The sequence below is a fragment of the Chiloscyllium punctatum genome, chromosome 27, assembly GCF_047496795.1.
Source record: "Chiloscyllium punctatum isolate Juve2018m chromosome 27, sChiPun1.3, whole genome shotgun sequence".
Classification (NCBI taxonomy): Eukaryota; Metazoa; Chordata; class Chondrichthyes; order Orectolobiformes; family Hemiscylliidae; genus Chiloscyllium; species Chiloscyllium punctatum.
The window spans coordinates 76,347,240-76,359,276 of record NC_092765.1 but is presented as its reverse complement, the minus strand read 5'-3'; the positions used below and the strand labels follow the sequence as shown (position 1 = coordinate 76,359,276).

The following is a 12,037-nucleotide window of genomic DNA, read 5'->3' as shown; positions in this document are numbered from 1 at the left end:
GTAGGTTAAAACGCTTTGTCGAAGTAGTCACTGACTAGTTTCAAACAATGGAGGCTGAATTGGTTTTTGTATTGATCATAATTGCAGTGTCACCCCAGTTATATCACTGTGAGACACGTTGTGTCAAATACTATGTCAGACTGTAAACTGTAAAATGCAGACAATTTGTTCACTTCCGAGAAAGCAGTGATTCAGACTCCTCTAAAAATGATTTGGTGCATTATTTCAGCTTTTACTCTTCATTGTATTTTGAAAGCTTGGAATACTTATCCAGGTTTGGTCTACATTTAACTTGACAATCAACACGAAGAAGGTAGAAATAAATTATACATTTGTACAAACTAGCACTACTGGATTGCATTTAAATTGCATCTCACATTATTTCTCGCTCCTGCCACTGTAGAAATCACCAACTTGAGATAAATCCTTGTCAGTGGTTATTGTATGAGGATGTCGCTGTGCACAACACTGTGACCCACTGTAGTCTCTTGCACAGTAATAGATGGCGGTGTCTTCGATCTTCAGGTTCTCCATGTCCAACGCGAAAATGTTGTTTGAAGTGTCTTTGGACGCAGTAAATCGACCCTTAATCGCTGGTGCATAGTTATTGCTGTTTGAACTATCGTAGTGAACCAGCCACTCCAGACCCTGTCCGGGAACCTGTCGCACCCAGCTCATCCAGTTGCTGCTAAGATCGAAGCCGCTGGTTTTACAGGTCAGTTTCAGGCTGCCTGCGGGACGGCCAGTCTCTGCCTCTGGCTGGGTCAACACAATCTCCGACTGGACACCTTTAAAAAGAAAACAAATAAACCATGAGCATTAATGCATATTAAATGATGGCTGTGTCTTTTACATTCCTGCGGTAGACTAACATTGAGACAGTGACAAAGAGAGACTTGAACAAAAAACACTTACATGATAAGAAAGTCAGTAACAAACTGAGAAAAAGTGTCGACACAATCATTCTGATAACTTGTGGGAAACGGTTCTGTCAAGATCTTTCTAAACAGAGCCGACCCAGGAGTGTTGAATTACGGTCTCGTGCCCAGGATTTATATGGCCATCGGAAAGGGGCAGGCTGACAGCTTCCGCCTGTTGGTTTCCTGCTGGAGGCTGAGACTGGATCCTGGTATCAGTTTGTACAGCCCGAACACATGGGATCATGTATTTACATGAGGTTCTGCTTAAACATGGACACATACACATCTTGGGATATTTGTTTTGCTGAATAGCTTCTTTGGAAGTAAATTTGAGTAGCTTCAGGTCTGTTTCAGATGCTAGTTGCAAATATTTTGTTAAACAAAACAAAACGAATTCAATTGGAAGTTAGCTCCCTTTATTTCTACTGTTCAGCTTTTTCCCCCTGGATATTGCAAGTCTCTGTCGCACTACAAAATAACATGTAATGCATAATAAACATTTAAACATTCAATTTAGGCAACTGAATACAGAGCGTGTCCAAGTTGATTATATTTAGAATATTCAATTAGAAGTTAACTCCCTTTAGTCCTACCTTCAACCACAAGCAGATAAAGCTAAAAAGAGCTTCAATAATATTAGTGACTTTATTTTTGCTGTCACTCAAAGTCTCTCTCACATTACAAAATAGCATATCATTTCTAATCTGCGTTTCTAAATTCAATTTAGGCAACCTAATATGGAGCATGTCTAAAGTGATTACGTTCAGAATGTGAGTGTGTGTCACTAAACAGTTTGGACCCGGAGATTGGAAGCACCTCCTTACATTGCAGAATATCTCTCCTTGCTTTTTTTTTCAAATTGCTCCGACCCTAAAATGCATAGTAAAAGAAAGCTGTGTGCCTGAGAAACAAAAAGTGAGTTGGCAGTGAAACATAACACCGAGGTAAACTTTTGAAAGAGCATCTAATGAACTAGAACAGGACAGTCCATACGTTTATTTTAAAAATCCTCAACATCTAAACCATTGCAGGTAACTGTCTGGGAAGATCAGGAGTGTTTGGTTAAATTAGAGAGTATTACAATAATCATTACCACAAATGTAGGTCATAAACAGTACATTTCTCTGCTCACTAATAGCTTTGACAGAGGCAGTTAACTCATAAAAACCAGCAAAAATTCGCCATTCCACGACAGTATTAACCCACTCAGTTTTAATGAGATGCATGAATCAGAGAATGGTGTAACAAGTGATGTGAGTTTGAACCAATTCAAGTTTATTAGTTTACTTTGAGATGATAACAAATGTTACTGCAGGGTGGGATTTTGGATCCATTAACTTCATATTCAGGAGCTTTAAAGATACTCAATAAACAAGCTGAACTAACCGAAACGTCAATGTCCTGTTTTCTGATAGTTAGACAGTGAATGCTGTATTCAGTGACTTTCCTTTTTTAAGAAGAAATGCCAAGTGAAATGTGTCCATTGTGAATAAATGGGAAAATATAGCATGTTTGGTAGGATGTTACTTTAGTTGATTCATTTTCCCTTTAATTGGCCAGATACAATAGTTGGCAGCAATTAAGCTGACTGCAGAAAAGGTCCTTGAGTTCCCAGTTTCATTTACTGGAAGGAGGTGGAGTTTCTGCAGTGGATCAAAGATATTTTGTCTCACTGTTGGCTAGTTGGTGGAAAACCAACTGCAAACCATAATCACCGCCTCCGCAGAAACAAATCTACTCAGCAACAATGCTGGAGAAAAGTTTATTTTTAGTTGAGTAACCTGGAGAACTAGTCACTCCTCTCATTGAAGGAAATATTCGCAGAGTCTCAGACACAACCTTAACATCAACAGTTCATTCAAGGATCACTACAGCACTGTTTAATATTGAGAAAAATTGATAAATAGACATAGAGTCATGTAGTGATACAGCGTGGAAACAGACCCTTCGGTCCAACCAGTTCATGCCAGTCCTAATCCCAAACTAAACTAATCCCACCTGTGTGTACTTGGCCCATATCCTTCCAAACATTTGATATTCATTTACTTATCCAAATGTCTTCTATAGGTTGTAAATATCCAACACCAGATCATCCCACACACAAACCATTCTCTGTGTAAAACGTTGTCTATTATATCTTTTAAAAAATTTTTCTCCTCTCATTGTAAAAACATGTTCCCGATTGTTGAAATCCCCCACCATAGGGAAAATTCGCCAATATCTTAGTCAAAATTAAAAACAATCCCAGCTCCAAACATTTACAAAATATCACTCTGGATCTTCCTCGAGTCCAAAAAAGATTGTCCCCTTTGATCAATGATTTGTAAAATTTACTCGTGTATCTACTGTGATTGACGTTTTCAAATAACTTCTAAAGTGCAAATGGTTCACATCAATCGGATTAAAGTAACATTTCGTGCGCTACCCCACACACAAAAAAAAACAGTTTCTTAACATGATTTGCTCTGAGGAAGTCTACGATGGATTCTTTTAACAAACAAAATCATTTCCAATGTTGTGAGCGCTCTTTTATCTTCTGTGCAATGGTCTGAATTTTGTGTCTGACTGCAGATGAAACTGGCTGATCTGGGTAAAAGTACAGTTTCTGCCTTTCACATTGTGAATGTATATTGCTGACTTTAATTGAATAAAGAGATGTTGTCCCAGGCATCATCTGGCACCATTAATTAGACCATTAATTTCCACATCGCTAGCCAGAGGGTCAGGTGGAATTTATTGATATGTGACATTTTTGAAACGATAGCTTCATACATTTCCAGTATGAATCATGTCAATTAGAGCCATTCACCTTTCCACTCATGGCTTTATAAACTTATATGATGTCACCCCACGAACTCTCACCCTCCAGTGAAAAAGTTCCAGTCTATCTGGATTTCCAACGGTGACTCTGTTCCCTCACATTCTGCTGTGAAAGATCCTCCTGCCACCCCAGGTCCACAGACAGTGTCCCTTGTTACTAGTTCAAAGAAATGAAAGGAACTTGTCCCACCATACTGTTCAATTTAATTATCTTCAAACACCATCAAAAATAAATGTTCATGTCATTGCTGATTGCCGTGTACACAGTATCTGCCGAAATACCTGCAGTAACATCCTGAATCTTGTTCGCAGGTTCATCTGTTGCTCACAAATGCAACCAGACATCAGGGAATAGTGAACATCGCCCACACCAACCCTCCACCCTTCCCCTCTGTACTTTACACTTTGTGAAATCCGTGTCGTCACTAATCAGTAAAAAGAAAGTTTTTTTAAAACTTTCTTAATTCATGTTGCTGATCTTGGCTGAATAAAGGTACGTTGCTGTCAGCATTTCTGGGGAATATATCTGCATTTTTTTCATGTCAGTTTACAATGATATTAAGTCAAGAATAGTCAAAATGTCCTGAGAGAGAACGTTTAGAAATGGGCCTATTAGCTCCTCAGGGCTGAACCAACTGTTTCAATATTGATACAGTTCTGCCCCTGTTTTTCCCCATAAGCCAGGATTTACAGCACTGGAGATCATATCTATGTTGATAATGGATTAGACCCTACACAATGTTCCCGAATGTTTACAGTGCTATCACCTGCAGGGTTATGGACAACATGCTATAAATGGGGTAAAAACAATGACTGCAGATGCTGGAAAGCAAATACTGGATTAGTGGTGCTGGAAGAGCACAGCAGCAGCTGCTTGTTGGATGCTGCCTGAACTGCTGTGCTCTTCCAGCACCACTAATGCTATAAATGGGGTGTTGGCTGGAAGGCTCTGTCTTTACATGATACAGGTGCGATGGGCGAAGTGATCCCTCTCTGTCGTTAAAACTTGCTACTACTCTAAATTCATCTTTCCTACTTTGTCTCCAGGATGTTGCCTGGAATGGAGAATAGGTCGTACGAGGGTAGGTTGAGAGTGCTAGGCCTTTTCTCATTGGAAAGGCGAAGGAAGAGGGGTGACTTGATGGAGGTTTGTAAGATGATCAGGGGAATAGATAGAGGAGACAGTCAGAGACTTTTTCCCCGGGTACAACAGAGTGTTACAAGGGGACATAAATTTAAGGTGAAGGGTGGAAGTTATGGGGGGGATGTCAGGGGTAGGTTCTTTACCCAGAGAGTGGTGGGGGCATGGAATGCGCTGCCTGTGGGAGTGGCAGAGTCAGAATCATTGGTGACCTTTCAGCGGCAGTTGGATAGTTGCATGGATAGGTGCTTAATCTAGGACAAATGTTCGGCACAACATAGTTGGCCGAAGGGCCTGTTCTGTGCTGTATTGTTCTGTTCTATGTCTCATTCAGAGGCTCTAATTCACATGATTCACACCGGAAATATTCCAAGCATTCGTTTCAATGAGATCAATACACTCCACCTGATAGTCTGGCTAGTGATGTGGAAATTAATGGCCTAATTAATGGTGCCAGACAATGCCAGGGACAACATCACTTTATTCAACTAAAGTCAGCAAAAAACATTAACAATATGAAAGGCACAAACTACTTTTACCCAGATCAGCCAGTTTCATCTGCAGTCAGACACAAAATTCAGACCATTGCACAGAAGATAGACGAGCCCTCATAACATTGGAAATGATTTTGTTTGATAAAACAGTCCATCATAGACTTGCTTAGAGCAACTCGTGAATATTGCTTGATTTCTTTTTGTGTGGAGTAACACATGAAATGTTACTGTATTCCGACTGATGTGAACCATTTGCACTTCAAGTTATTTGAAAACGTCCTTCATAACAGATATGTGAGTAAATTTTAGAAAACATTGATCAAAAAGACAATTTTTTTTGGATTCAAGGAAGATCCATAGTGATATTTTGTAAATGTTTGGAGCTGTGATTGCTTTAAATTTTTGACTAAGATTTTGGCATACAGTGCACAACTTCACAATTTTATGTAACATGAAACTCGCAACCACTGTGAACCTGGAAGGTGATGGTTCAGAATTTAACAAGGACCTAGCAAAGTTCATGGAATGGACCAACGAATGATTCATGAAATTTAACAAAGGCATTTCTGAAATGATTAATTTAGCTAGGAAGAATGTAGAGACACAAATTCACATCACTGTTTGCATTTCAATATACTATAAATTACTTTTCTATTATATCCTAAAATACTTGTGTCTTTGTTCATATTTAATACACTCTATCTTGTTCCGGTGTTAAGATAGTTTCTTTATTTATTTCACTCAAGACTGTATGCTGTATTTTTTTGCCTCAGTATTGACCAAACTCAGTTTGGTGCCAGCTTATATCACTTGAGCTGCTTTTTCAGGAAGTGAATCTCTCCACCTGTTATGTCAAAATATGATTCGATCAAAATAAATCCTGTTAATATCATCCCAAACTCAGGCTCGGTTATTTTGTATTTATTCATTGGAAATTAACAGAATATGACCGGCCGGTTCTTGGTGAAGTGAGAGAGGGAGTTAAAGTGTTCAGCCACGGGGCCGTGGGGTTGGTTGGCATGTGTGTCCCAGAGATGTTCTCTGAAATGATCAGCAAGTTAGTGTCCTGTCTCCCTGATGTAGAGGAGACCACATCAGGTGGAACAGACACAGTGGATGACATCTGTGGAAGTATAGAGAAATTTCTCTGGGATGTGGAAAGATCATTTGGGGCCTTGTCGGAGGTGAGGGGGGAGGTGTGGGCGCAGGTCTTGCACTTCCTGTGATGGCTGAGGAAGGTGACAGGGGTGGGGAGTGGGCTGGTGGAGGGGCATGGACCTGACGAGGGAGCCGCGGAGGGAATGGTGTCTCTGGAATGCAGATAGGGATACGGAGGGAAATATACCCCGAGGGATGGGGTCTGTTTACAGGTGGTGGAAGCAGCAGATGATGATATGATGTATGCAAGGTTGGTGCTTTGGAAGTTGAGGACCAGGAGGGCTTCCTATTGCGATTGGAGGGATGGGGTTCAAGGGCATCGTTGACCACGTGGGAGGGGAAATTGCAGTCTTTGAAAAAGGAGGTTATCTGGGATGTTTTATGGTGGAGCTGGTCCTCCTGGGAACAGGTGCGGTGGAGGCAGAGGAATTCACAATAAGGGATGGCATTTTGACAGGAGGTCGGCTGGGAGGAGTGTAGTCCAGGTAGCTGTGGGAGTCAGTGGGCTTGTAGTAAATGTTTAGTTGGTCACTGGAGATAGAGGTGGAGAGGTCTAGGAAAGGGAGGGAGGTGTCCGAGATGGTCCCTGTGATGTTTAGGTCAGAGTGGAAGGTCTTTTTTTTGTACATATTAGAATAGATTACAGTGTGGAAACAGGCCCTTCGGCCCAACAAGTCAACACCGAAGCGCAACCCACCCATACTCCTACATTTACCCCTTACCTAACACTACGGGCAATTTAGCATGGCCAATTCACCTGACCTGCACATCTTTGGACTGTGGGAGGTCTTATTAAAGTTGATGAACTGTTCAACCTCCTAGTGGTAGCATGAGATTGCGTTGATACAGTCATCAATGTAGCGGAGGTAAAGATGGGCAATGATACCAGTGTAGCTGTGGAAGATTGACTGTTCCACATATCTGACGAAGAGGCAGGCATAGCTGGGGTCCATACAGGTGTCCATGGCTACCCGTTTGGTTTGGAGGAAGTGGGAGGATTGAAAGGAAATATAGTTGAGGTTGAGCATGTATTGCTTGGGTTTGCGTGACAGGAAAAAACAGAGGGCTTCGAGGCCTACATCATGGCGTTTGGATGTGTACAGGGCCTGGACATTCTGTTCATTCTGGTGCTTATCAATAGCTTGCAGTTATTATGGAACTGCAAGGGCAATGGCTGGGAACTCGGAGAAAGCAATGTTTAAGTCTTCTGCTTGAAGCAAATTTTGACCAGAACATTTTAACACCACAAAGCTCACTGTAGGAAATGCCAGTGCTGCAACTTTTAATAATATTTGAAACTTTGCTAAAAATAGGGATTTTTAGTCATAGTTTCTGAAATAATCAAGAAAATAATTAACCGTTAGAACAAGTTCTTTCAAAGAGAGAGTATTTGCAAAGTTTGAAACCATACAGTGCTGTGGTTTATTTGAATTCAATGTCAGTCAGAGTTAGATACAGCCAAGGTGATCTCTCCATATATTGATTCTGTTAATCTGACACACCGACATACATGTCTTTACAAAACTGTATTATTTGTTTAGTTGATCAAAATTTAGGAAACAGATCAAACAGAATGAATTCGGCTGGGAAGGAAATGGATACAGAAGACAGAATCAAAAACTGGGAATATTAAATCTTAAGAGAGAGTAACAAGTAGTACAAGATCAAAGACATGAAATGGTGCATGTCGAGGTGTTCCAGACATTAGTGAATCGAATGAGCTTGTTAGATGGTCGAGAGACTCGTCCAGTGATGTCCTGGAATCAGACCGTGAAACAGAGATCGAAAGGTCGATTTGCAAATGTCACTTCAATGTGATCGCTTCACACTCTGTGTCCTGATATAGGCCACATTGGCAGATGTTTCCGCCAGATTGCATCCCCTGGGTTTATTTTCTGATCAGAAGTGAGATGTGTGGCTTGCTGCTGGCACATAGAAACAGGTAGTTGCACGCCAGCTGAGAATGATATATCAGGCGCTACTTTCCGTATTATCAGCACAAACAGTCTTCCTACCTCTGAGGGTGAACACACACTGACAGGGTCAAGAACAAACGGACTGATTGCTGTTGGTCTCAACATTGTATTCAATTCCATTCCCATTTTCCAGAATGAAACAGAAGAGATACAAGATTATTTCAGCTAGAGTAAATTATCGGTCAGAGATAAGAAGAGTTATCGTTGGGTGAAAGGAGCTAAATGACAATATGTAGTTTCGTTCATAAACCTATGTTTAAAAGTAGAAAGCTTGAGGGAAGTTAATAAATAAATCTAAGAGACAGCATTCATAAAAGTTGGAATTGTAAGTTTTAAGCAATAAAATTCAGCATGGCTTTGGTGGAAATGATATCATATCGGAAGTGGTTGATTCTGTTTTCCGGAGAGGAAATGAGATGTGACATCAGGTGCAAAAAGTGGATGTAATGCTTCTTGACTTCAATCAGGTTTTTGACCAGATCTTGCATCTTTAATATGGTAAGGGTTCATGGGATCTGGTGCAGTTTGGCAAATGCATCGAAGGTTTATTTGTTGGCAGAAGGTAATGGTCGAAGGTAGTCATTGTGAAGACATCTTGTGTTCAGTGGCTTACTATATGACTTGGTGCTGGATCCTTTGCTGTTTGCAGGGGATATGAATGGTCTAGTCAAGAATGTAGCAATTTTGATCAGTAAGTTCAAAGATGAGGTGAAAAATATTTGGTTTTGCAATTAATGAGGAGGAAAGCCAGTGTGACATTGATGACCTAGCCTGTTGGAGAGAAGAATTGAAAACAGAACATTATATCCTAAAGTCTGTGAAGTAAAGTATTTTCGAGACTTACAATTTAAGCGAATTGTTGGAATCTACACAATACAAAGGATAAGTGATCTTCTGTTGTGAATATCCACATCATGGACTGGGGGTTGGAGTTATAGTCTGGGGATAATGTGGCTAGACCATTCATTCAGGAAGCTGGCGTCTGAACCCACAGTGCTGCCACATCAAGTCGTGAATTAAAGTTGATAATTAAACAACTCATTGAAGGAATAAGCTCCACAGATATTCCCTTGCTCTGCTTTGGAGAGAACAACACATCAGCGCAAAAGTTAAGGCTGAAGCATTCACAGCAACCTTCAGCCAGATGTGCCAATTGTCTGATCCATCTCAGTATCTTCCATAGATCACCAATATTACAGATATCTGTCGGCAGGGAATTCGCTTCTCTCCATGTGAAATCAAGACACTGTTGGGCGGGGGGAAGGGGTTATTGCAAATGCAATGGAGCCTGACAAAATTCTGGCAATAATACTGATGACTTGTGCCAGCCAAGCAATCCCGGTACAGCTAAAACACTGGCATGGACAATGTTGGAAAATAGGCCAGGCACGTCCTGTGCTCAGAAAATAGGTCAAAGCTGGCGAATTACTGCCCCATCAGTCCATGCTCAATCATGAGTTAGATGTAGGAAGGTGCTATCAAGCAGCACTAGCTCAGCAATAACCTGCATCAATGTAGGTTAGGCAAGGCCTACTCAGCTCATAACTGAATTACAGACTTGATTTAAACATGGAAAAAGAACTGAATTCCAGAAATGAGGGGAGAGTGACAGCCCTTCACATTAAGTTCACATTTGATAGAGTGTGATATTATGGAGTCGCAGCAAAACTGGATTCAATGGGTATCAGGTGACAACCTCCCTGCTGCCTGCAGTCATACCTCACACATTGGAAGATGGCTCTGCTTGTTAGAGGGCAGTGGTCTCAGCCAAAGCAAATCTCTGTTGGAGTTCCTGAAGAAAGTGTCCTTGGCCCAATCATGTTCAGCTGTTTCAGCAATGACCTTCCCTCCATCAGAAGGTCAGAAGTGAAATCTGCATTAATCTAGCACTTTTTTGTGACTCCTCAGTCCACATTCAAACGCAGCAAAATCTGGAAAGTATCCAGACATGAGCTGACAAGTGGCACATAGCATTCACACCACAAAACTGCGAGACAATGACCATTGACAATAAGAGACTAACCAAAACCCCTTGACATTCAATAGCGTTACCTTCACTGAATCCCTCACCATCGACACCCTAGCTTTTATTGTTCATTAGAAATTGAGCTGGACACTCCACATAAGTACAATGGTTGTATGAGCAGGCCAGAGGCTAGGAATATGACAGCGAGTAACTAACCCCCTGACTCGCCAAGCCAAATGACCGTCTAAGAGATAGAGGTCAGGAGGCTAATAGCACAGCTCGCCCTTGACTGGATAGGAGCAGCTTCAACTGCACTCAAGAAGCTTAGCATTGTCCAGGACAAAGCATCCCACTTGATCAGTAGCACATCCACAAGCGTCCATTGCCTCCAAATCTGATTCTTCATATCTGCCATATGCTCTATCTAAAATACTACATTGCAGTAACTTAGCCACTTCCTTAGACAGTACCTTCCCACTAACCACTTGCATCTCGGAGGACAGGAGCAGCAGATACATGGGAACAGCTCCACTGTAAGCTCCTCTCTACAACACTCGGCATCCTGACGTGGAAATATTCACCGATCCTTTACTGTAATTGGGTCAAAATCTGGATTTCCCTTCCTCAGGCCATTTTGGAACATGTTATTTCAGAAAGGCAGCTTACTACCATCTGCTAAAGGACATCTACGGACATTTAAAAGCAACCACCATGTTCCATGAATCATTAAAAAAATCGTTGAAGCTAACATGAGAGTTTGATAAAGTGGTTGAGGAGGCATTATGAGTATGTCATAAGCAATCAAAAGTTTTGGAGTAAAGTTCCAGAATCAGTCCCTACCATGGTAGCTTCAATTAATAAAAGAGCCTGAAATGAAAATGCTGGAATAATGAACGATAAGGGCAGACCTACCAAAGGTTTGAAGCATGTTACATGGTTCAGTATTCTCCTTCATAGGAGGACGTCTGACCTTCCTACCTGGCCTGCCCTACCCGTTCAACAATAAGGCGATGGTCCTTTCCTGTGCCGAACCTGACTAAAAAACCCATCAGGAGAAAGTGAGGACTGCAGGTGCTGGAGATCAGAGTTGAGAGTGTAGTGCTGGAAAAGCATAGCAGGTTAGGCAGCATCCAAAGAGCTGGAAAATCAACGTTCCAGGCATAACCCCTTCATCGGGTATCCTAATGAAGGCCTCATGCCCGAAACGTCGATTCTCCTGCTCCTCGGACGCTGCCTGACATGCTGTACTTTACCAGCACTACAGTCTCGACTGAGAAGCCATTTGGTTGTAATAAAGCTTCTTAAGAAAGATCAACCCTAATTAGCCGAGCAAGATGGCAGGCCTTCAAAAAGGTAGCTGATGACCACCTTCTTGGAATATGTGACTAACTTTTTCATAAGTCAGTGAAGAATTCAAAAAATGCAAATGACGGTGAGTCAGGTTCTTCAGACAGAGTCCGGTACACATTGAAGATTGATGATTGGATGCAAAGTCTCCTGTGATGTTGCTGTGAACAGCAAGAGAGTTCTTGTCAGTGTTGCACTCCAATATTTGTTCATGA

At 41.4% G+C, this 12,037-nt stretch overlaps 1 gene segment (V, D, J or C); it reads right to left on the bottom strand.

The window, feature by feature from the left end:
- Positions 1-363: 363 nt before the first annotated feature.
- Positions 364-1,026, bottom strand: LOC140453321 (Ig heavy chain V region-like). The segment is given in 2 exon segments: positions 364-788; positions 916-1,026. Coding segments are annotated over 2 exon segments (459 nt in total).
- Positions 1,027-12,037: the final 11,011 nt, after the last annotated feature.